The sequence below is a fragment of the Pseudorca crassidens genome, chromosome 9 (genome assembly GCF_039906515.1).
Source record: "Pseudorca crassidens isolate mPseCra1 chromosome 9, mPseCra1.hap1, whole genome shotgun sequence".
Lineage (NCBI taxonomy): Eukaryota > Metazoa > Chordata > Mammalia > Artiodactyla > Delphinidae > Pseudorca > Pseudorca crassidens.
In genome coordinates, this window is record NC_090304.1 from 37,235,086 (window position 1) to 37,258,903 (window position 23,818).

General features: G+C 45.1%; 1 protein-coding gene and 1 long non-coding RNA gene across 3 annotated transcripts in view; one reads left to right on the forward strand and one right to left on the reverse strand.

Annotated features, from left to right (window-relative positions):
• The window catches only part of LOC137230368 (uncharacterized), a 34,821-nt gene extending 22,310 nt beyond the window's left edge, over positions 1–12,511 (reverse strand). The window contains exons 1-3 of the long non-coding RNA XR_010946114.1: positions 10,916–12,511; positions 6,874–6,999; positions 6,154–6,344 (exon numbers count right to left, since the gene is read on the reverse strand). This is a non-coding gene — a long non-coding RNA (uncharacterized lncRNA). The remainder of the gene's footprint in view (positions 1–6,153; positions 6,345–6,873; positions 7,000–10,915) is intronic.
• CSRP3 (cysteine and glycine rich protein 3) lies at positions 235–19,887 on the forward strand. 2 transcript variants are annotated; one of them, XM_067749658.1, is made up of 6 exons: positions 235–390; positions 9,352–9,491; positions 13,733–13,901; positions 15,627–15,759; positions 17,856–17,949; positions 19,558–19,887. In XM_067749658.1, the coding sequence occupies exons 2-6, from the start codon at positions 9,380–9,382 to the stop codon at positions 19,632–19,634; spliced, it is 585 nt and encodes a 194-aa protein (XP_067605759.1). In that variant the 5' UTR covers positions 235–390; positions 9,352–9,379; the 3' UTR covers positions 19,635–19,887. The 2 variants fall into 2 exon arrangements, with proteins under 2 accessions (XP_067605759.1, XP_067605757.1); XM_067749656.1 differs by lacking the exon at positions 235–390 and having other exon boundaries at positions 9,333–9,491.
• Positions 19,888–23,818: the final 3,931 nt, after the last annotated feature.

Below are 23,818 nucleotides of genomic sequence, written 5' to 3' on the forward strand. Positions count from 1 at the left end.
CAGGAAGGTTAGGGGGGTAGGAGCCAGGAAAAATGATTTTAGGTGTAAAACCTTTCTTTGCTCTTGTTCCTTTTCCCACCACTTGATCAGAAACACACACTCCACGAATTGATCCCTTGGCGCCATAGACGATTGGCAATTAAAACAGAACCCAAGAGATACTGTTCTCCAAGGGCCTCGCAGCTGGTGTGGGCGGGACGACACTCAGGGCTTTGGTCACCGGCTATTTCCAGCCTCTGATAGCAGTTGTGTTACTCATGTCTCATTCACCCTCTCCCCTCGGCCTCCCTCCCCTCCCCTCCGCAGGCCAAGGCTGGTGACAGCCCCCATATATTTAAAGAGGACGTGAGCCCCCTTAGGCAGTTGAGCCGACAGAGACCGCACAGGCAGGTGAGTGGAGCGAAGGGCATCAGGGCTGGGGGTGGGCTGGCCTGGTGGCCAGCTGGGACTCGGAAGGGTCCCGTAGAGCAAGGGTGTGTTTCACGTCCCAAGTACCAGCATCCACTCTGGTTCCGTGTGGGGAGGCTCAAGTTATGCTTGATTCTGGGTGGACCTAGTTGTCTAGAACATTCCTAAAAGGGTGATTAGCATTTGGGGGCTCAAGGAAAATCCACAGAGAATGAGTAAGGGATTATTTTCGGTCTAAAACTATTTCCATTATTCATGGAATAATGTTTCTTATCGTCTTAGTCAAAAGACCTGCATTCTAGTCCTAGGACCACATAAATGAAAGGATGCGTGACTTTGAGAAAGTTCCTGCCCTCAGGGTCTTGGTCTCCTCTGCAATGATGGATGTGGACGTGGTGACAGTTTTCTAAACTGTAAAGCACTGCACAGTTACAAAGTGGTTGCAATAGATACGATACAGCAGAAGCCAGCTTTCCAATGCGCAAAATACAAGGATTTGTTCTTTTCAAAGGTGTGGGTGAATGACTCATGTCTATATTTCACCTTACCCTGTCTCTCACATAGGTAATACTCAATGGAGTTGTTGATTTAAACTTGATTTTATATCCCAAGGGTGTTCAGCAACTGGCTTGCTTTTAATAATTTGAAACTAATCAAAGCAAGACCCAAAACAGACATTGCTGTATTGAAAACCCATTAAAAGCTCTGTTTACCGGGAAGATAATTCCAAGCCGGGGCTGAGGGGTGATTCCCAGTGTTTCCTCTAGGTTTCAGTAAAGGACTTTTTTTTTTTTTTTTTTACATCCCAGTGAATGACAGGCATGAGTGTGACTGATAATAAGAAGTGGTTTTAAACAATAGTCTGAGTGGAGCTGCTGCCTTCAGATCAAAGCCACTGCCTCTAATTTCTGTTCCCTTCACTGAGCTGGGGAAGTGACTCCCCAAGAAGGAGGGGTTGGGGAACAGGTCTGAGGAACCTTGTCTCTCTGTAGTACAACTCAATGCAATTCAATGAGCTTGTACTGACCATCTCATGTGTCGGAACTGGTGTGAAGTAGAGGCATCACTAATGCAGGGAAGGTTGGGCATCAACATGGACAGGACAAGAAAATAGGGAAGAGCCTGTGTCCTCAGCTGACTTTTGGGACTGAATCTCAATGCTGGGTACATCCAATTCATTACAATTTATGTAAAACTGCTTTTTCTGATCCAGAAAATGTCCGGGATTCTTCTGGCTTGGCTTTGGTTCCATTCTGAACAACTCAGTCATTAAAATGAGCCCAGGGGACTTCCCTGTGAGTCCAGTGGTTCAGATGCTGCGCTTCCACTGCAGGGAGCGTGGGTTCAATCCCTGGTCGGGGAACTAAGATCCCTCACGCCAAACAGCACGGTCAAAAAACATAAAAAAATAAAATGAGCCCTGGCTGTTGGCAGAGCGTACAGCCGACCCTCAGGCTCAGCGCCCTCTCAGCGGGCAGACAGGTGCTCTGCAGCCCCTGCACAAGCCGTCCATTGGAGATGGAGGGGGCAGGCCAGGAGGCGGGGGGAGAGAGAAGGAAAGAGCGAACAGGGTCCTTCAACAGGCAAATTGCCATGGACTTCTTGGAAGAAGTGGAGACAGACTCTCAGTAGAATACAAATTCAGAAATCCTGGGAACTTGAAGAAGGAAATAGGAGAAAGCAAAGAGCATCAGTCATAGAGGCAGTTCAAATTCTAGCTCTGAGCATCACTGCTCTGAGTTTCCATTTCTGAGCAGTAAAATTAAAGTAAGGCCACCTATCCCAAAGGGATTTGTTAGAATCAAATGGGATAAAGTATAAGAAAGTACTTTGTAAGTCTAATAAAACTGTACAAATATTCAAGGCCTTGGAGAAAAGGCACAGGGCCAAACCTGATGGGCTGCAGGAGGATTTCCTGCTAAGTACAAATGTGATGATAAAAGTCCAGAGGTCAGAGCAAATAACAAGCTGACCAGGAGTTAGAAGATGATTAATTTGTTTTACAAGAGGAAGGACACAGACAAGGAATATAATACACAGGGAATATAACTCATGAGGCAGGCAAACTTCCAATCATAACTGTGCCACTCAGATGTCTGGGAATACTATATCCAGAGTTGGCCTTCATGGCCAAAGAGAAATGTGATGCCTTCAAATGCGAAAAACTTCAGTTATTCATCACAATGAAGGAATTCAGGAGAAGAGAGAATAATTGTCTTATTACTGGGACCAAGGAAGATGGAAGCTTCGGAGCCTCATCACGGACCTCATCACGGGAAAGCGTAGATCGTGATTTGTTGGTCGTTTACTGCCCTGTGCAAGCTCAGAACAAAATTAGCCTATTTAACTGTCACCAAAAGTCCTGCAAGAAGTCATTCTTCAGAGGAAGTAATGAAAGTTCAAAGAAGCAAAGTAATTACTCAGGATCACACGGCTAGGAAGTGGCAGAGCCAGGATGTAAACCAGGGTGCAACGTGGTCTTAAAAACAATTATAAAGGCCAGGATAGAACAAAGTGAGTTTCTGAGAGTAAAAGTCAGCCACACCTCAGAGATAATTTCAGGAAAGATATAATATGACCTGTGCATTACAGCCTTAGTTTAAGGGGCAGGTGTGTCTACTCTGAATTTTAAAGCGATGAGAGCTGGGTTTATTTCTGTGCTGGGATTAAGCAACCTATCTCCCCAGGCTTTGTGAAAGGGCCTCTGGAAGGGGGACTTCATATATCTGTTCAGAAGCTTAGGAGGAAGCCGCTGACCTTGAATGTCCTACACCGGGGAGCTGAAGGCCATGGTCTCCCTGGGCCACAGTGACTCTGTTTGGGTTCACTGCTTCCCTTCAAAGTCCAGAGCACCAGAGAGGTCAGATGGTGGTAGGCACCAGAGCCGCCAAAGTGAGGAAGCGGGTGTCCCGGGGCACAGGCTCAGGACCCTGCCTGATGTGCCGTCCCTGGTGCCAGGCACCCCGATCCCCCCAAGGAGGCTGACTCTTTCCCTGGCCTGGCTGCATCTGTTCTTGCGTACAGCACACTCTCAAGGCTGAGACACAGAGTTGGTTCACACTCTGAAGAGAAGGGCCATGGAGAAGGAGTTGGAAAGATTTACTTGTTTTAAGAAAATGGATTTTAAAACCATTTTGGAGATAAAATAATAACAGTAATAGTGAAAGCAACTAAAATTATTAAACACCTGCTACGTATAAGCATTGATGTGTAATATGTTAGCTATTATTATCTCATTTAACTGAAAACAACCTTCTAAGGCAAGTCTTCTCATTCTCTCTTTATGTGCATGACGACATGGGCTCAAAGATTTTAAGTAATTTGCCCGTGGTTGAACAGATAGTGTTTTTTTGTTTTTGTTTTGCGGTACGCGGGCCTCTCACTGTTGCAGCCTCTCGCGTAGCGGAACACAGGCTCCGGACGCGCAGGCTCAGCGGCCATGGCTCACAGGCCCAGCCGCTCCGCGGCATGTGGGATCCTCCCGGACCGGGGCACGAACCCGTGTCCCCTGCATCAGCAGGCAGACTCTCAACCACTGCGCCACCAGGGAAGCCCCAGATAGTGTTTTTTGAAACCTGGCTTAGTTCTTTCCAAAGCCCTTCTTTCCCCACATCATCTGTTCTACCTGGATTAAGAGACTAGAGAAGAGGCAGTGTTTGAGAGGAGACACTACTGGGCAGCTTTTCTGCAAGGTGAGGCTCTAGTCAGCGATCAGATCCCTAAACCTGTCTCAGGGCTTGAAGGACCCTTGAAGGGGCCTTCACTACATTACAGCCACTTGGACACCCATCCCCTGCCAGGCTAAATCAATAGTGAGAAAGAACTCTCCAGCCCCAAAGGAGCCCTTTCCATGTGTGAAGAGCACTGACTCTGAGAAAGTCTTTTATTTTACTGAACTGAATTCCGCCTCCCTCTTTTACTCCCACCCATGAGTATTCTCTCTGTCCCATGGAGAGACAATGGGTCAATCAGATCCCAATTCCCATCAGCTGGGAAGGTTGGTTAATGGAGGTGCTGACCCTTGTGCCCTCTCGAGCGTGTTGTAAGCAGGAACACGGGACACAGAACCAGCTTAAACTGGGGTTTGAATTGTGGTTCTGCCGCTTACTGGTGGTAGGACCTCAGACAAGTCACTTAAGCCCTCTGATCCTCATTTTGCTCATCTGCAAAATGGGGATAACAAAATTTGCTACGCAGGGCTGTTGTATTTAAGGATAGTATGTCTATAGCAACTGATACACAGTAAACAATAAATAGAAGCTAATGTTAACAGAAGAACACAGCTTTGGAGTCAGAGCGACCTAAATTCCAACCTAGCCATGTGACACACACTAGCCACGTGACCTTGGGCAATGTAATTTCCCTGAGATTCCATGTCTCCATCTCTAAAGTGAATGTTGTAAAAGCACCTACCTTGAAGGGTTGTTGTGAAGCTTAAATGAGATTTACCATAGGGCCTGGCCCAAAGGCTGGGCATCAGACGCCATGGCTTTATAACAATATTATTATATTAGTAATAATTGTGATTATCACGTAGATTCCAGATATGTGTTTCTATGATCCAAAATCTTTGCCTCAGTCAGTGTAGACAATTTAACTCACTATGTGGAATCAGGCACCTAATAGGACAACCAAATAAACCAACACTGAGATGAAAACAGCATTGTCGCTGGAGGTCTCTGCTCAAAGCCATAGCCTAAGGTTCCCTCCCTGGTTCTTTAATGGACCCCTAACAAAGAAAGAACAGAATCACTGAGCACCCATTTTATCTACACCACCCACTTTTGCCCTAAGGTATCACCTTTCAGCTCCACAGTTGGTAGTTTAAAAAAAGAAAAACAGAGTGTTGGATTAGGAAGAATGTGCCCAAGTTACACAGTACAGTTATACTTTTAAAAATTCAGACTGATACGTGACAACTTAGAGTTGTGGCAGAACTCATTAGCTCTTACGTTTTATAACATTCTGCGGTTTACAAAGTGATTTTACTCACACGAACAGCTACCGTCCTCCCAGCAATAGTGAAATAGATGGGACTAGGACGCCTGTTTTATAGAGAGGATATTGAAGTTCAGAGAGCCTGCATGGTTTTCTCAGATCACACAGCTTTGCAGAGGCAAGACAGAACTAGAACTGTGGCCTCCTGCATCTGGTTTACAGCCTTCTCCAGCCCCTACTATAGCACATTCCCAGTATAATCTCTTCCACAGCACTACTCCTTACGAAATCCACCCAGGTAAGTCTCTCACTGGGATCTGGTATCTAAAAGTCTGGAGTCCACCCTCTCCCTAGTTGACATCACAGGGTCCTGCATTCCGTTTCATCCTCCTAAATTCGACTGTCCCCCCTTTCAGTCCTGACACACGACTTTGTGACAACACAGCCATCTCTGGGACTGGCCCAGGGAGTAGTGCCAGGTGATGTGATGGAGACTGTGATCCAGGTGACAAATGGGGCTGAGTGACGGGCAAGCCTATATTTGGTGTCCCACCTTCAATGACCCTTGCCTGTGTCAGGCAACGCTGATAAACAAATGGCCCACCCCTTGGTATCTTGCCTGCGTAAACTCGCATTCCAGGCCTGGCTAGGGGAGTGTTGAGACACAGGAATTCCAAAGCAATGCAGGAGGCTGAGAAGGTTAGATATGTAAGCCAGGACCTATGTGTGCTTTCAAATCATAGTGACTTAATTAGCAGATCGGTGCTATTTGAGTAAACTGAAATAAAGTGAAGAACAATGACTTACCTTTGAACAGCTTCTCAGTGCTGCTTTGAATTCCATCATCTTTCCATGACCTTCACAGTGATCCTGTGAGGAAAGTGCAGGACATAATCGTCATTTTTGACCCACGTTAAGGCCGCAGGGTCAAGATTAGAACCTGTGTCTTCCAATTCAGGATGCTTTACAACACACGCTGCCTTTTGGCCTTTGAGCATCTGAAGAAGAAATCAGAGACGTCGTCTGTGTTAGGCCCCCATAGCTACATTTCCATCTTTAGAAGTGCAACTGAGCACCTGTTTAATTGAATGCTTATGGATTTCTATTTTGAGTTTCAAGTCCTGATAAATGTACGTCAGATATTTATGGTCACTTAATAACAACCTGTGCCAGGCTCCATTACCTTGTGAAAAAGCTATTATCTGTAATCTTATACGCACTTTGGAAAGTATCATGTGTGGACAATTGCTGAATACACACACACACACACACACACCCCTAAGAAGCATATCTCTTTCCCATTAACTTGCAGGACATGCCAATGAAATCTCCATTGAAGATTTGAAATGAGAAATTTGACCTGGGGTTGTTTTCATTGAAAATTTTCACATCATTAATTTCACAAGTGTCACTGTCACATTCCTGGATATATACTGCATTTCTCCTCTATTTTACATTATGTTGAAACTCAGGACCAAAATGAACACGAAGAAAATTATGATTCTACCCTTTTCCAGAAAAACATACCATCTTTAGTCAGAGAAGGGTGGATCTTGGAAAAAGAAATTGGGTAAAAAATTACCCCCAAATGTCACTTTTTATGCCTCACCTTGTTTGTACATGAGATGGCAATCTTGAAAATCTATTCTGCCCCTGAAAGTAAAAAATAAACAATTTGGGCTCTTTTAGGGCATATTAAGTTCTCCATGCCTTTCTGTGTGCTCTTTTCTCTGCCTGAAATATCCTTTTCCCTTTTCTCTATCTGGTGAACTCTTATTCACCCTTCAAAACCCCATTTAGATGTGATGTTTTCTGTGATCCTCCAATAACTCACTGCTTTCCTCCCCAATCTTAATGTCGGTAGCCATGCCCTCCTTTGAGTTTGCATAGCACTTCTCATAAGCCTCTTTTCTGGTACAGAGTATTCTGGTTCCTGCCTATCTTTCTCACTAGAATGTAGGCTTCTCAAGGCTAGGGGACAGGACACAAATTACCTATTTTTATAAGCTTTCCTCTCCTTCATTCCTCACCGAGTAATTAGTGCAGTGTCTGACACATGATAGGTAGGTAGTAAATGCATGGTGATTAAATGAATAAATGAGTAAATGAATGCAGACTTGATCCCAAGCCTTTCAATTCAAAATCCATTACGCTTCCCATTAAACTAAGCAATCTGAACTATAGAAATAGTAGCACTAAATGTTTCCTTTTTAAAAAACTTATTTCCTAAGATTTTACTGAATAGAAAGAAGAACCTGCTTCTCTGAGAAGGGTAGGATGTTCCTGGCTAACCTAACCTGCTTTTGGAAGCAGGAAAATCTCCTTGCAGGACATTTAGGTGGAGCGTTTCCCTTTGGTCCTAGTATCGGTTTCCATGGTCTGTTTGCTATTTACCTTCTGTTTCTTAGCAAAACCTGTCTTTCTTACGAGGCTGGGAGACACAATCCAGACCAGGTGACCCAGGAGGCTTAGTGTTAATTGCCAACTATTATAAGAAGGTGACTAGCTTCCCAGAAGGGAAAGAGAAGGTCAGAGGCAGCCACTTGGAATTGTCTGATAGTGCTTGGTGTCAATGACAAGATGAACACCAGGCTTCTTAGAAACCAAAGGATCTCAGAGAAAATTCAGCCCCCCTGGGACTGGCAGGATTTCAGATTTCACTGAGTACTGATGACTTATTTTAGTTCCGCTCTGGGGAAACTGAAAACTGGATTCATACTTACAGACAGACACAGAGGAAAGAGAAAAAAGTTTCTTGATGTCCCTCCTTGCCTAGTATCTCTCAAACATAATTCTCTAGTGGGGAGACAAGGATGGCCTGGGGCTGGCTATCAGCAGCTTCTGGCGGCAGGGGGTGCTTGAAGGTGTGCAAGGACCTGCAGGAGCATCACCTGTCCCTGTGAGCTCTGACGAGTACCTTCCTGCACATCCTCTGAACTCCACTGTGAAGCAACAAGGAAAAGAATGACCCTCTTCATATCATAGGTGGGAAAACAGAGGTAAACAGAAGCTCTGAAGTTCATCTCGATGCACATGGCAAGTTGCTGGTAGCCCCGAAAGCAGGAGGAGGCTTCCAAACCACTGATCTAGTGCAGTGCCAACATAGCTCATTGCCTGGGCAATGATATTTCTTAAAAAGGAATGAATGGATAGATGAAATAAATCTGAATAGAGTTTTTATATATTATGTATTTTTATCAGCAAGATGAGCCAAGGCTTTGCTAACCGAAGGGTGGTGCCCTCCTAGCAGCAACAGCCCTGCCTGGAGTCTTAGAAGTGCAGAATTTCCTGCCTCTCCCCAGATCTACCAAACCAGAATCTGCCTCTTAACAAGACCCAAGGTGACTCAAGCAGCGCTGAGCTAGATAAGAATACCATTTTCATAGGTTATTCCCACTTCTGATGGAATAATTTTTAAAACTTTAGGTGGAAGAAAATAACAATACTGAATATTTGCATACAATTTCAGATACACAAAACTAGCTTATCCATTCCTTCTAAGGACCCTGTGAGGTACACAGGAGCAGGGGCTATTGAAATTTAACAAAAGAGGAAACTGAGTCCCCAAGTGGTAAAGTAACTTGCTCAGAGCTTGCTCTGAGTGTCTGAGCTTATCCAGTGACTTACACACAATAACCATTTGCTGAAGGAATGAATGAACCACCAACAAACTGGGGCTGGATCCTGGCCTTCAGACCACAGCACTACTAGGGATTGGTTCACTCTTTTTTTAAAAAATTTTTATTGGAGTATAGTTGATTTACAGTTTTGTGTTACTTTCTGCTGTACAGCAAAGTGAATCAGTTATACATGTACATATATCCACTCTTTTTTAGATTCTTTTCCCATTTAGGCCATTACAGCGTACTGAGTAGAGTTCCCTGTGCTATACAGTAGGTCCTTATTAGTTACCTATCTTATATATATTAGTGTGTATATGTCGATTGGGATTGGCTCACTCTGGAGGTTGCCTAAATTTAGGGTATTTGCTTTATGTCCTGTTAGACTTGACCTTGACCAGAGAGTCTTCAAGATGCCAAACTGGGGCGGAGGAGCGAAATGCGGAGCCTGCGGAAAGACCGTCTACCATGCGGAAGAAATCCAGTGCAACGGAAGGAGTTTCCACAAGACCTGTTTCCACTGCAGTGAGTTGGGTGAACGCCATGACGGCCCCTCAGCACTTCGAAGTTCACACTTAGTCACAGATACTGTGTATCAGTAGTTCTCAGAGTATGGTCTGGGGACCAGCAACATCAGCATCCCCTGGGAACTTGTTAGGAGTATCACTTTGGGGCCCCACCTACAGAAGGGATGGTGCTCTCCTGAGCACCCCCTCTCCAACCACTTGTCCAGCTCAGAGGCCGTTTCCCTGAAGCTCAAAGTCAGAACAAGCTCCCAGTGGTGAAAACTTGACCCAGTGGCGACATTTACAAAGTGTGACTTGACAGAGTAAGAAAGCCATCACTTATCTGCAGCCAGGATGGACTTGGCTTGATGTGCTGTCCCCACAGGCCAGCGGTCACTGAAGCCAGCTGCAACTGGTCTTTCCTAAGAAAGAACCTGTGTCAGGCTGGGGGGCAACAGATGACAATTCTGGAAGCGTCGGAAAGGGAAGCGTTTGGGGCACCATCAACTTGACAAGGGGAATCTTTACCGTCCCCTGCTGGACACAGTTTCACAAATGTCAAAACTAGGGGGGCATTTAAAACCCCGTGGTCCACCTGGGAGTCAGGCTCTACCCAACTCACGTGACTTTGGACAAGTCATTTCTCGTCTCTAAGCCTGGGTCACTGGCATCTGCAGCAGAGCCAGGAGCAGAGTCTGTACCTTCAGATTCCCAGTCCAGTCTCTTCAACACGACTGCATTCTAGAGTTTCCTAGCAGCTTAATCCTATTTTAGGAGAGCAGTTCTGTCTTGGCCACTTGCCTTCTTTGCTCCCCTCCAGTAGGTCTGGCTTAAGGGTTAGCTTTACTGGACATTTCGCAGATGCGCGCTCCCCAACCCTTCGTGACCCATCCGCCCCCATGTTTCAGCCCAGCAGCCGCAAGGCATCACGTTGCCTCAAGCTGTTTCAAACAGAACTTCAAGGGTTGGGCTCCATCTGTTAGGGCATGGAGACACTTCATCCTCCAGAAATAGTAGCACTTTCTCTGCTGCAGGAGTTTCCATTATCCCTTACCTCCCACAACAAACATAACTGTCACCAAGCAATAGGGGGAAACTGCTGTGAGTGATTGGGTGTGTGGATTTACTAATGTTTTAGGTTTTAATGATGCGTAATTCTTTTTAAGCCATCATACACATTCATCAGGTTCACCACTATCATCACAATGATCCAGAGTCACTGCTCAAGAGAGTTCATTCCATAACCCTCTGGCTCTTGTCCAAATATAGTTAGTGCTCTTTAAAAAGAGTGGGGGAAAGGAATATTGGAAAGAACGCTGGAGTTGGAGTGAAAATGACTAGGGTTTGAGTATGGGCTCTACCATGCACTTTAACTGTGTGACCTTGGGTAAGTCACCATTGTGAGCCTCAATTTCCCCATTTATAAAATAGAGATGGTTATACCTGCCACACAAGTTGATGTAAGAAGAAAGCTGGGTTTCTTCATCTGAGATCCAGTTTTCTAGGCCTTTATTCTCCTTTCATCAACTTGGATGTCTGAGTGGGTACAGGCAACGGTGGGGATGCTTTCCATGGCGAGGGGTGTCTTGTTTTCCCAGGCAGCAGGAGGATGCCCTGTTTAACGGAGCCATGGAAGAACGATGTAAGCATTTGCTGCTGCATCCCTTTCAACCCCTGGATATTCTCCTTAGAACCTGTGGGTGGGATGGGGGTCTGAGCAGTACAGGTTTCTGCAGTGGTGGACAGAAGGATCCTGGAGAGGAGCGTGATTTTCTGTAGTATCGTCACAACAGTGGTCTGTCCACAGGTCAACCTGTAGTTGCTGGAAATAGAGTTCAGAGAGGCAGAGTCTACCTTAGTTTGTCTCCTGGCCAGTGTTCTCCAAACTTCTATACTAATCTTAACCCCCCTACCAGTGCTGTCCAAAAGATATATAATGCAAACCACATATGGAAACTTAAATTTTCTAGTAAACTTATTTTTTAAAATGTGAAAAGGAACAGGTGAAATTAATTTTAAAACATTTAACCCAATATATCAAAAAATTGTAATTTCAACATGTCACCAATATACACATTATAACATCATGTGGCGGGTGAGTGGCTATGGTATTACACAGCACAGCTCTGCTGTGCCTGTGTGTGTGAAAGCTAGTCAGAAGCCAGGGAGTGGCTATAGAATTGGCCAGGACAAGACAAGGTATAGGCAGTCCTGGAATGATGGGAATGAGCACTGGAGTAGGAGTCAAAGGACCTGAGGCCAGTCATGGCTCTGCAATTTACCACTGTATAATCGTGGACAAGTCACTGATCTTCATTCACACATGCATGCATGCATGCATGCATTCATTCATTCATTCACTCAACAAATGTTTACGGAGGACTAACTCTGGGCTAGGCTCTGTGCTACATTCTGGGGATATTAAAACTGTTTTGCCCTCAAAGAACTCAGAGTATAGAACACAAATGAATAGTCAACAAGTTGTTCTGAAAAAAAAAAACAAAGAAAACCAAGTTGTTCTGGAGATTAGTAACTGACAGCTACAGGAAGGGCAGAGACAGGTATATACCTTACATGCTCAAATATAAGGCAAATTCCCCCCAAAATTATTCCTCATAAAAAGGGTTTGCCTTGGCTTCAGAGTCTTATAAAGTCTCTCATGCTACAGGACAGTCTCTCAATTACTCCATTTATTTAAACTGTTTTTTAATAGAAATTCTTACAAACAATATTGACATAATTATTTAATGAACTCCCATACGCCTGTTTCCCCAGCCACATAACCATCAACCTCTGGCCAATCCTACCTCATCTACAACCTTATCTTCTTCTCCCACTCTTGTATTCAATAACACTTTTTTTAAAAAAAAAATAAATAACCACTTGAGAAAGGCATATTAGACTGAAACAACCTCATTCAAAGCTGGATGGCTTATAGAGATCACTTGACGGAACTGCTTTTTTAAAAAGGAGAAAATAAATTGAATGGCCATATATTATTATTCCTGTGGATATATGACCTCACTATTACAAGCACTAAGTAGCACCCTAAACAATCTTTAAGGATCATCATTACAAAGCGACATAGCAAGGTATTAGGCTGTGGAGATCCTACATACTTTTTAATGCTGCCCTAATATTATTGCTAATAGGTACTTCTTGCTGAGATACAATTTCCAGGTGACAGCCTCCTTCTCAGGTAAACAGGGCTGCCTCTAAAAGACACAGACAGAAGTAGGGATGAGCTGCTCTGGAGAGCTGAGTCAGCTGCCTCAGAAAGACACTGTTGAGAAGGGAGATGCTGATGTTGAAGATGCAGAGGAATAATTTGGATACAATTGTTTCCTGAATTTGTGTCAGATTAGAAAAAAGTAACATCTCCAAATCCATATATTGTTGATCTATATTATTAAATTAAATGTTACAAGCAGATATTTGACACTTTCATTTATATCCTTAAACGTTTATTTATTCAAGTTGGCAAAAATTTTTCTATTAATAGAAAAATCTAATTAATAGAAGATTTTCTATTAATCTTCTCTTTGGAAAAATAGGCGATTGTCTTACATACTATGTATAATGTATATACACAACATGTGTATAATAACTATACTAGGGTAAAGTATGGGGGGTACTTTACATTAGGTGATACAGTAACCAAGGGGCTTGAGCCAATATAAGCCTAACAGCAGGTCTTCATTGCCTCCCCTGCTTCCAAAAGTGGATCAAAAGAAGTCTCGGCCATAATTACCTCCTTGAATATCAAAGTGCTTTTCAAAATCCATTTTAAGTAGAGAAACTGCTCAATGCTGATTCTGATATGATTAAGAAAAAAATAAGTTCCTCCCCTGCCTCAGCCCCTCACCCCCTACTCACGCACACACAAATACACTCACACTTCCCGATGTCATTTGTGGTGAGACACTCAGGAGTGCATGTTGTCCCCATTCAGGGACAATATTCTTAGCTGGTCCAAGACCACACACCAGGTTCCAGTCCTGGCCTCCACCTCTTTCTAGCTGGGTACCACTGAAAACATTACTTCCCTTCTCTGTGCTCCAATTTCCTCATCTGTGAAACAGGACTGCCTTGGAATCTACGACTCAGGACAGATGCTCTGGTCAGGAATCAAAGTTGTGTTCTTGGCTGGTGGGGGGGGCCCTTGTGCTGAGTCCCTTGGCCCCAGTCAGGGTATTGGGGGTGCAGGGAAGGCGGGGAGGAATCTCAATGCTAACCCCCTGACCATCCTTTCCTCAACAGTGGCCTGCAGGAAGGCTCTGGACAGCACCACAGTGGCAGCTCACGAGTCAGAGATCTACTGTAAGGTCTGCTACGGGCGCAAGTACGGCCCCAAGGGGATCGGGTATGGGCAAGGTGCCGGCTGCCTCAGCACGGACACGGGTGAACACCTGGGCCTCCAGTTCCAACAGTGAGTTACTGTCCCGCTTCTCCCAGCCCGTAGAGCCCCAGCTATCAGGACAGTTCATTCTGTTCCCATGGCAACGTTTTCTGGAAGTGGGAGAATGGACTCTATTGCTGACTTGCCAACAATAGGAATACTCAGTCTGACCAAGTTCTAACAATGTGTCATCTCTCCGAAGAAGACTCTCTTTAAATTATCTGCCTTTCAAAAGGGCAATTACTTTTACACCATGGCTCTTGGTTTGCATGTCAAGAGAAAACCCAGAATGTACAGATGCTCTATTGTTTGACCTTCGCAAAACTGCATGGAGTCTCTTTTCTTCCTCGTTGAGCATTTTTTGTGTAAATCACATAAATATGGCAGGGACGCAATGGCCATCCTCTGTGTGCTTGTCACTGAAAGATTTCTTCCCTTGGGTTGTAAGATAACTAACGTGTGCATCGCAGTGGGGAGTGGCTCTGTGGGGATGGGCCGTGCCTCAGAAGTAGACAATTATAACTTTCTGTAGGTCTCCCATGCTGCCTGTTGCCAGTACAATGTTGAGGTTTCCCCAACATTATCCTAGGGAAGCCAGGATTTCACACTGTGCCACCTCCATCTACCAGTCTGCTCTACTTGATGATCAGGCTGACCTCCAGTCCAAAACTGAATATATACACTGACAGTCACTGGCCTGCAGCTGCTGCCTGGCCAGCTGGTACCCGGGCTCAGCTCTGTGGCGGGACTGGCAGAAAGGCCCAGCCCAACTGAGGCAGTGTCCCCCAGAGAATAGTGAGAGCATCTGAAGAGTCATCTGGTCCCTTCCAAAGAGAGTAGCCCATGGTAGAGCCTGGAAAACTGCAGGGATGTGTGATTAGTCATATAAATTTTTCTCACTACTCAAGCCCAACTGGAGATGCTATTTTAAAAAGAAAGATGATACCAGCTGCATTCTCTGTCTCACATTACCCAAAGCTCACTCTTCTACGTTAGGGCTTTCCTGTGGTGCTGCACAGCCAGGAAGAGTCTGGAGACCTGGGTTTCATCCCAGCTCCACCAGTTATGAGCTGCTAACCTTGGGCACTTACCCCTCTGGCCCATGCTCTCCTCCAGCTAGCCCTGCCTCCTTTAGAGGGTTATGGTGAGGCTCAAACGATAAACGTACAAGGAAACGCCAAAAGATATGGAATCACAGGGTTATTATTGTGCCTCTTTCTTAGACTTTGCTCTCAAGAGGACAGGGGACCTTTGGATGCAGGGTGACAATTTGAACTGTGATAAGCATCAGCTCATTGGACTATGGTTTGTTTAGTATCAACTGTCAAGATCCCATCTTGCCCTGTAATATTTTTACTCATTTTGGAAAGCAGACCCGTGGGTTTCAAGATGGTATAGAAAACCCTAAACGAACAATCACAGCAATATAACAACAAGACAAGGGTAATTATACAAGCTAACATATGTGGAACACTTGTGAAGTGCTTTACAACAGAAAGGAAAGAGGTAAGTGAATTCTGGCTAACATTCCTCAGCCCTTACAACAGGCCAGGGAGGCACTGTTCTAAGTGCTTTACTCATGTGGCCTCATTTAACCTTCTCAACAACCTGTGAGGAAGGTACTTTGACTACCCCCACTTTCCAGATGAGGCATCTAAGGCACAGAGAAGTTAAGTAACTTGCTGAAAGTCACACAGCTAGTACTGTTTGCCAAGGGAAGTCTATAGGTTTCATTCATTTGTCAATTTCCACCAGGTCCCCAAAGCCAGCACGCTCTGCCACCACCAGCAACCCTTCCAAGTTCACTTCGAAGTTCGGAGAGTCGGAGAAGTGCCCTCGATGCAGAAAGTCAGTCTATGCTGCTGAGAAGGTGATGGGAGGTGGCAAGGTAAGGACTTCTATATGAGTCAGATGGGATGCTGGGAGGAATGAGAGAAGAAAGTAGGAACTGAGGGCGGGTGGAGGCCAGACCCTCCTTAGCTCCCAGGAACCACTTAGGAGCCACCCATCCTTACCCACTTTCCTGGGCTGTGACTGTCACCCTGCAGTGCCCTAGGAAACTGGAACTGGTGGATGGAATTCGATGCAATAAGCGTTAACCCACTAGGGGGAGGCACCCAGCTAGGAGCTCTGGAGAAACAAAGGCACACAGGCTCCCCTATCCTGTGTCCACAGTCCTTCCAGAAAAGTGTCAGCCCTGGGAGCTGTCACCACTGCATAACTCAGCCTGATATTGGCATCACACTGATGCACACAGCAAACACCCCACAGCAGTGAGAAGCATCCTCGCTCACAAATGTCCTGGCAATAGGGAAAGTCATCTGATGTCTGAGACAGTAACACACACTGTCTACAAGCTCCAGTTTCAGGCCTGAAGCCAAGGTGTTCACCAAAGGATCTGAGCCTGAAGAAAGACAAAAATCCTGTTTATACTAAGTAGGGGGAGGAAGCCCACAGAGAGTGTCTGACTCCAAATATAGGCGCAGTCTCCACCCCAGGACAGGCCATTTAAATACAGGTGAGGACCCCGGGCTGTGCCTAGAAGACACGCAGATAAGAAAGCAGACAGTCTTCTGGATGATCCAAGTCACACAACTCTCTTCCATCAGAAATACAGGAAGAGTATCAAAAAGGCTACAAATAATAAACGCTGGAGAGGGTGTGGAGAAAATGGATCCCTCCTACACTGCTGGTAGGAACGTAAACTGGTGCAGCCACTATGGAGAACAGTATGGAGGTTCCTTAAAAAACTAAAAATAGAGTTACCATATGATCCAGCAATCCCATTCCTGAGTATGTGTCTGGAAAAGATGAAAATTCTAAGTCAAAAAGATACATGCACCCCAATGTTCATAGCAGCACTATTTACAATAGCCAAGACATGGAAGCAACCTAAATGTCCATCAACAGAGGAATGGATAAAGAATGTGGTGTATAGGGACTTCCCTGGTAGTTCGGTGGTTAAGACTCCATGCTTTCACTGCAGGGGGTGCAGGTTTAAGCCCTGGTCAAGGAACTAAGATCCCACATGCCACACAGTGTGGCCAAAAAAAATTTAAAAAAAGAATGTGGTGTATATAAATGTGTGTGTGCTATATATACCACACACACACACACACACACACACACACACACACACACACACACAGTGGAATATTACTCAGCCATCAAAAGAATGAAATAATGCCATTTACAGCAACATGGACGGACCTAGAGATGATCGTACTAAGTAAGTCAGACAAAGACAAATATCATATGATATCACTAATAGTGGAATCTAAAAAAATGATACAAATGAAATTATTTACAAAACAGAAATAGAGTCACAGATATAGAAAACAAACTTATGGTTACCAAAAGGGAAGTGGGGGGGGTGGATAAATTAGGAGTTGGGGGTTAACGTATACACACGTTAAACATCAAGGACCTACCTACTGTATATCACAGGGAACTATATTCAGTATCTTATAATAACCTATAATGAAAAAGAATCTGAAAAAGTATATATATATATATATCACTTTGCTGTACACCCAAAACTACTACAACATTGTAAATCAACTATACTTCAATTAAAAACAAATACACAAAGAATTAAAATGAAGTTGAATTCCCTGGATGATTGCCCATTTCTTCACCTTTTTTCTTTTTTCATTTTATATTCAATATGTTACCCACTGCCTCAAGTCCAAGTTCCCCTCTCTTCAGTATTTTGGATCTTCTAGAAATGGGAAGCCCTATTCTATTTAGTCTGTTCTGAAGGAATACATATGGAAATCACCTTGATCTATTCGTTTTTAGGGGTCCTAAGAGTCGCTGGCCAAGCCCGTAGCCAGAATAATTATTCCGGGGGCCAATTACGTGGGTGAACTGTTAAGACAAGGGCATGCCTTTACATGCTGCTGGTCAGGGGACTTAACACGGAAATAAATGCCCTGCCTGCCCTACTAAATATCCACCTGCCTGTTCTCCTGTGCCCTGCAGCCTTGGCACAAGACCTGTTTTCGCTGTGCTATCTGTGGGAAGAGTCTAGAGTCCACGAACGTTACTGACAAAGATGGGGAACTTTATTGCAAAGGTGAGTGGTTCCAGAGAAGACTCTCTTGAGATGTTTTCCCAGGGAGGGTTCTTGGCAGGGGAAGTTGTGTTCCTGCCGAGAGGCTTGTGTCTGCCCGGAGGCATGGCTTCTCAGCCTGAGCCAGGTTTGAGCTCACAGGATGGGGAGCAAAGCCACCTAAGGGAAAGTAACCTCCCGCCTGACCCAGCTCTGATCCCCTCCATAGGGACATCTGGGGGGACCTGATACTTATAGATGCCCAGTGGTTCCTGAGCACCTGGGGGGATAGAGGACAAGGAGGAAGCAGTGTCCTGACTGGCCTTGGAAGAGGCCTTAGGTCTGGACAAAAACATCACATTTCCTTTCAAAAACCTGAACACTCTGTCCATTTGACTGGCAGATAAGGGTGACAGCATTGCGGGGTGCACGGATGAACTGTGTTCTGCCTCTCCTGAATTTATCAAGACACATCTATCTCCTTCCTCCCTCCCTCCCTTCCTTCTTTCCCAGCCCCCTTCCTTCCCTCCCTTGCTCTCTCCCTCCTTCCTTTCTGACATTTCTGTTTCTGACGTTGCACATCACTTCATGATCACAGAAAGCGAACTGACAAGCTGGTTTCCCTTCTGGTCCTCACAGCTCTGCCCCTAACTGCCTCCATCATCCCTTTGTCTTGCAGAGAGGCAATAGAGGCTTAGCTCCTTCCTGATGCTACAAAGAATAAGGGACGCTTTAGGGCCAGGGCAATGTGTCCTCACCCTCAGAGCCTCTCCCAGGCCTTTTCTGTTTCTCAGCGGGGTCCTCCCACCCTTTCACTCAATGATGGTGCCTCAGGATCCCCAAATGTGTGTAAGAGTTGGGGAGAGGCAAGGGGGAGGACGCTACTAATCAAGACTGTAGGTGGTCCAGCTTCTCCCAGGATGAGACAGGATGGAAACTGATGCACTATCTGACAGGGGCTGCCTTCTTCTGGCAGTAGAGGGTACAGAGGGTTCTCAGCATTCACAGGCTATAAAATTCTAAAATGTTGCCACAGCCAGTAGGGAGATCAACCTATAGAGAAGTAATTGCATTCTCAAGTGGTACGAGCTCTAGGAGAGGATGCTACCCAATGCAGGGTGCAAAAGGGGGCAAGTGATTGGCTGGGGGTGTCGGGAAAGCTTCTTAGAAGAGAAGCTTCCTCTGGGCCTTGAAGGGTGAACGTGGGTTTGGGAGGGGGCGTTCCAGGAACAAGGAGCAGTGAGTGCAAAGGCACCAAGGCCAGGCCATCATGGCTCGTTCCAGGAACTGCAAGCAGTTTTGTGTATCTGAAGGGCAGGCAGGGAGGCAGAGGCGGAGGCGGAGGTGGAAGCAGGAGGGGATGAGGCTGGGCAGGCAGTCGGCAGCCAGATTATGTTGACTCAAATGAGAAAATGTCTCTGAACACACCTAGGGAAGTGCAAAGAAGTATAAACAGTTTTATTAGCAGATCTAAAATAAATACAGTTCAATGTGTTTGAAAGTTAACTTACAAACACATTTGTCAAAAGGATGCCTCTCCCAGGTAAAAGGACTGTGCTCAGACAGAGGGAACTGAAATGATGGTGCTGACCAACCCCTTCTCTCCCCTGTCCTCCTCTCTCTCGTTCACAGTTTGCTATGCCAAAAATTTTGGCCCTACAGGTATTGGGTTTGGGGGCCTTACACATCAAGTGGAAAAGAAAGAGTGAAAAGTGCACCGTTTCTCAGGTCTCTCATCGGCCTAAAGCACTTGCCAAGTATCCTACCCAGATGGAAACCCCTCCCCAAACATCCTTTTGTTGGTAGTTGGACAGTGTTTCTCTTCAGAAGTGATCACAGTCTTTACCTGAAGTTAGAAGAGATCTTTGGAAGAAAATTATTAAAAGTCTAATCCGTAACAAATGCTTTATTATTTACGATACTTGGGGTGGGAGAGGCCATAAATAAAAGTTTAAGTGGTAACTTCTACGTCTCTGGATCTTTTCTTTCAAATAGGGGGAAATTTTCAAAAAAACAGAGAGATAGTTTAAAAAAAAATTGTGCAGAGGATGTAACGAATTTTGGTGTCAGCTGTGGAAAGAGTGAGGAGGAGGAGGAAGCCACGGGCAAAGGGAAGGCGTCTCCTAGAATCTGTTGGCTAAGCTTCTTTCTAGTTAGCGCTAATGGAGAAGAAAACAGGGGGTCCCGGAGGAAACAGACAACATGGTAGCAAATTCTCAAAGGAAAATCAAACTAATAAAACTGTTGACGAGCTGATCCTTCTGTCCGTATCATGGGCTTTGCAATATTACACATTTCATGAAAACTCAGAAATGGCAACAAAACGTGGAGTTTGCTTCTGTGTTATAAACAACATGAGGATGATCTCCTTTTATTCTGGGACAATTCCCTAAGGTTTAGCAATTGTCTTAAAACTTCTCCTCCATCAGATTGCCTGACTCACGAATGAAACGCAGCCAATTAAAAATGTCTTCCTCTGCCTCCTCGGCGAGATCTCAACGGCTCAAGCGTGTGTATTTTCTCGCCTCTGCTTTTAACAACCACAGCATTTCTCCCACCACCATGCACTTCTCCATTATTTGCAGAAAATGAGAGCAAACGAAAATCTACTGACAAAAATTGTGAAACACTTGACTAAACCGTGGCTTTTTCTATGCTCCAAGTCCCAAAAAGGTGTTCTTTAAAATGAGCGTTTATTCAGGGTTGCTTACTTGCTGTCATGGACAAGGCCTTGCACTGACTTCATTATTTATCTATCTATCTATTTTTTGATGCTCAAAATGCAATTACATTTAATCATTTTCTCTCTCTGATTGGCATTAATAGAATGGTTCAGAAAAAAACAACAACAAAAAAACAGCTGGCAGAGGTTGTGTCCCATCCCACTTTCAAAGAGATAATATACAAATATGCTTTACTTGCCTAGAGACTCTCGCTGGGGTAATTCAGCCACTGAGTTCCACTCAAACGGCCTGAGGATGGAAATATTGTACATTCCACATCTCTGGGGAAGGAAGCCTAGGACAACGTATTTTTAATTTGTAAACCTTTTCCCAGAGCTATATAAGAGATCCCATCATTGTCGATCGAACAATTAATAACACCAGGGATGAAATGAATTAACTAAACCAAACCCCCTTTAACCTGCACTGACTTTAAAAGCAATATGCTACCTTGGCCCTTCACTAGGAAGTCCCCCACACTAGGGACTTCCAGGCTTGCTGAGGGGTAAGATACATGTGAAATGACTACCAGACAGTGCAACCTATTCCTCCACTGCAGTTCAGTTACCAGCCCCACTTACCACACACCCAGGAGACAAGCAAAAAACTTCAGTCATCCTTAGCTCTGCCCTCTCCCACATCCCCCCTTGCCTCATTCCCCAAGCCTCCCTGATTCTGACTCCTCCACGCCCACTCTTCGGTATGTGTATCAATCGGCTACGGCTGCCATAACAGAGTACCACGGAATAGGTGGCTTAAACAACACAAATCGTTTTTTCACAGTTCCGGAGCCTAGAAATCTGAGATTAAGGTGTCAGCAGGGTTGCTGTCTTCTGAAGTCTCTCCTTGGCTGGTAGATGGCTGCCTTCTCCCTGTGTCTTCACATGGTCTTCCCTTTCTGTATGTGTGTGTGTTGTAATTACCTCTTCTTATAAGGACACGAGTCATCCTGGATTAGGGACCACCTGAATCACCTCGTTTTAACTTAATTATCTCTGTAATACCCTATCTCCAATTATAGTCACATTCTGAGATACTGGGGGTTAGGACTTGGACATAGGAGTTTGGGGGTATGGGGGGCACAGTTCTGCCCATAACAATATGTCATATAAGGACTTTCACGAATTGGTCTTGGACTTAACCCATTCAACTTAGCTTTAGACAATCTCTTCCATACAAGCCCCAGCTACATTCAAAGACCTGAAGCTTTCCAAATACTACAAGTACCCTCACCCCATCATGCTTTTGTGAACGCTATTTTTTTGCCTGGAATGTCAGGAAGATGGAACCTCCTCCCAACTCCTTAGCCTGGTGAACCCCTAGTAATCAAGTCACAGGTCAAATGCCATCTCCTCTGCAAAATCTATTCCTGAACTACCTGAGGAGAATTAATCCACCTCTGTATTCTCATAGCCAGTACATAATTAACACAGCACTTATCTCATTGCATTAAATTTTTAAACCCCCATCTGCCTCCTTGTTAGAATGTGACACACTTGTATTCACAGTGCTCGAAAAATAGTAGGCACTTAATAAACATTTGTGGAGTGAGTGAAGGGGGAGAGACTGTAGGCTGGACTAAACGCAAATTCTACTAGAATATAAAAGAAGAGATTATTATATACTGGAGTGGAGGGGCTTGGAAATGAAAAACAAAACAAAGAACCTTACTGTGGTTCAGCAGTGTCTGTGTTTCTCCTCTGCTTCCTGGGCACACTCTTCTACTGCATTTCCCAGCCTCCCTACCAGTGACCAGGACACATGCTGAGTTGGCCAATGGAGGCCCGGCCCCCTAGACCCCCAGAAAAATCTCCACTCTCTCTTTGCACATCTGTGGATACAGAAGGCCCAGTGGACACTGAGGCCTTAGGAAATGGTGGAGCCATTAATTGGGAAGGAGCGTGGGTCCCTGCATGGAAGAACACCTGCTAATTCTAAATGGACTGTGACAAGAAGGAGAAATAAGTCTGATGTTGTGTTAGGTCACCAAGATTTGGGGGATGTTTACTATCGTGTTAACTTCCTTGACTAACGTGCACCTGAAATAGTGGATGTGCTGCATCCAAGAGAGCTGCTATCAGTGTCCATCCCGTTCATTTAAGTCGCAGGGAGCAGCATCAGGATTTTGCCTACTGTTTGTGAGATCAATTCAAATGTGTGCTCTCCAACGTGACGATACAGGCATTTGGGAAAAGGAATGAAGTTACGGCATGGTGATACGAGTCACACGACTGGGCTTGCTTTGACTTTAAAACAAAACAGAAACAAAGCCCTGCTATTACCTCCAAGCTACTGCCTTCTCCCCTCTCCTTTCAGAGCCAAACTGTAAGACTAGGTCCCATTTATTCCTTAGCACCTCGGCATCTGGCTTCCGATCCCCCCATGCCGCCACACCGCCGCACCTCCTGAGCACAAACTCTCCGGTCTCTCCTCAGTTGCTCTTCTCAGCCCTGCCTTCACTCCTGACCACTGCTTTCTCTCTGAAATTAGTTCCTCTCCTTGAATTCTATGACTCCGTCTCCCGACTGCCCTCATACCCAACCTCCTCCCAGCCCCCTCCCTTTCCTCTCCAGCTCCCTAGATCCATGTTCCATAAGGTCACATTCCTGCCCTTCTCCTCTCTCACTTTTTTTTTTGTTTGCATTGGTTTTCATCTTTGGTCTATTTTTAGAATTGATCTTCCCATTTGGGGAGGGGAACTCCCTTTTCATTTTCATCTCATTTTTCTAGGTGTCTCCTGTGACAATCTCATCCCTGTGCCGGTGACTCCCATCCATGCCCTGGCCTCCTTCCAGCTGTCTTAACTGTTCCACTGGATAGCTTTAAGTATCTCAAACAGGCCCCAACTACCAAACTCACCACCCAGTCTCTCCACACTGTTTCCTTTACTTCTCAGAACAGCACCACCGCCCCCTCATTCACTGGGTTCAACACTGCAAAGCCATCCTTGACTCCTCCTCTGCCTCAGTCAGCAACGGGGCCTGCCCTTCCCTCCTGTGCCTTCACTACTGGTTGCCTAGACCACAACTAAAAGTTTACCTCTAACATTTTTTATCTGTCAGGGTCCAGTCAGAAAAACAGAAATCACACTAGTTTTGTTTTTTAAGAGAGAAAATAATAGAGGAAATTGGTGCTAAAATTTTTGAAAAAGGAACAAGGGACACACTGAC

Excerpts from the sequence above, each read along its gene's own strand:
- CSRP3 (XM_067749658.1), top strand. The coding sequence starts at position 9,380 with ATGCCAAACTGGGGCGGAGGAGCGAAATGCGGAGCCTGCGGAAAGACC. Across the intron at positions 9,492-13,732 it reads CAAGACCTGTTTCCACTGCA|TGGCCTGCAGGAAGGCTCTG; the intron begins GTGAGTTGGGTG and ends TTTCCTCAACAG. Across the intron at positions 17,950-19,557 it reads TGGGGAACTTTATTGCAAAG|TTTGCTATGCCAAAAATTTT; the intron begins GTGAGTGGTTCC and ends TCTCGTTCACAG.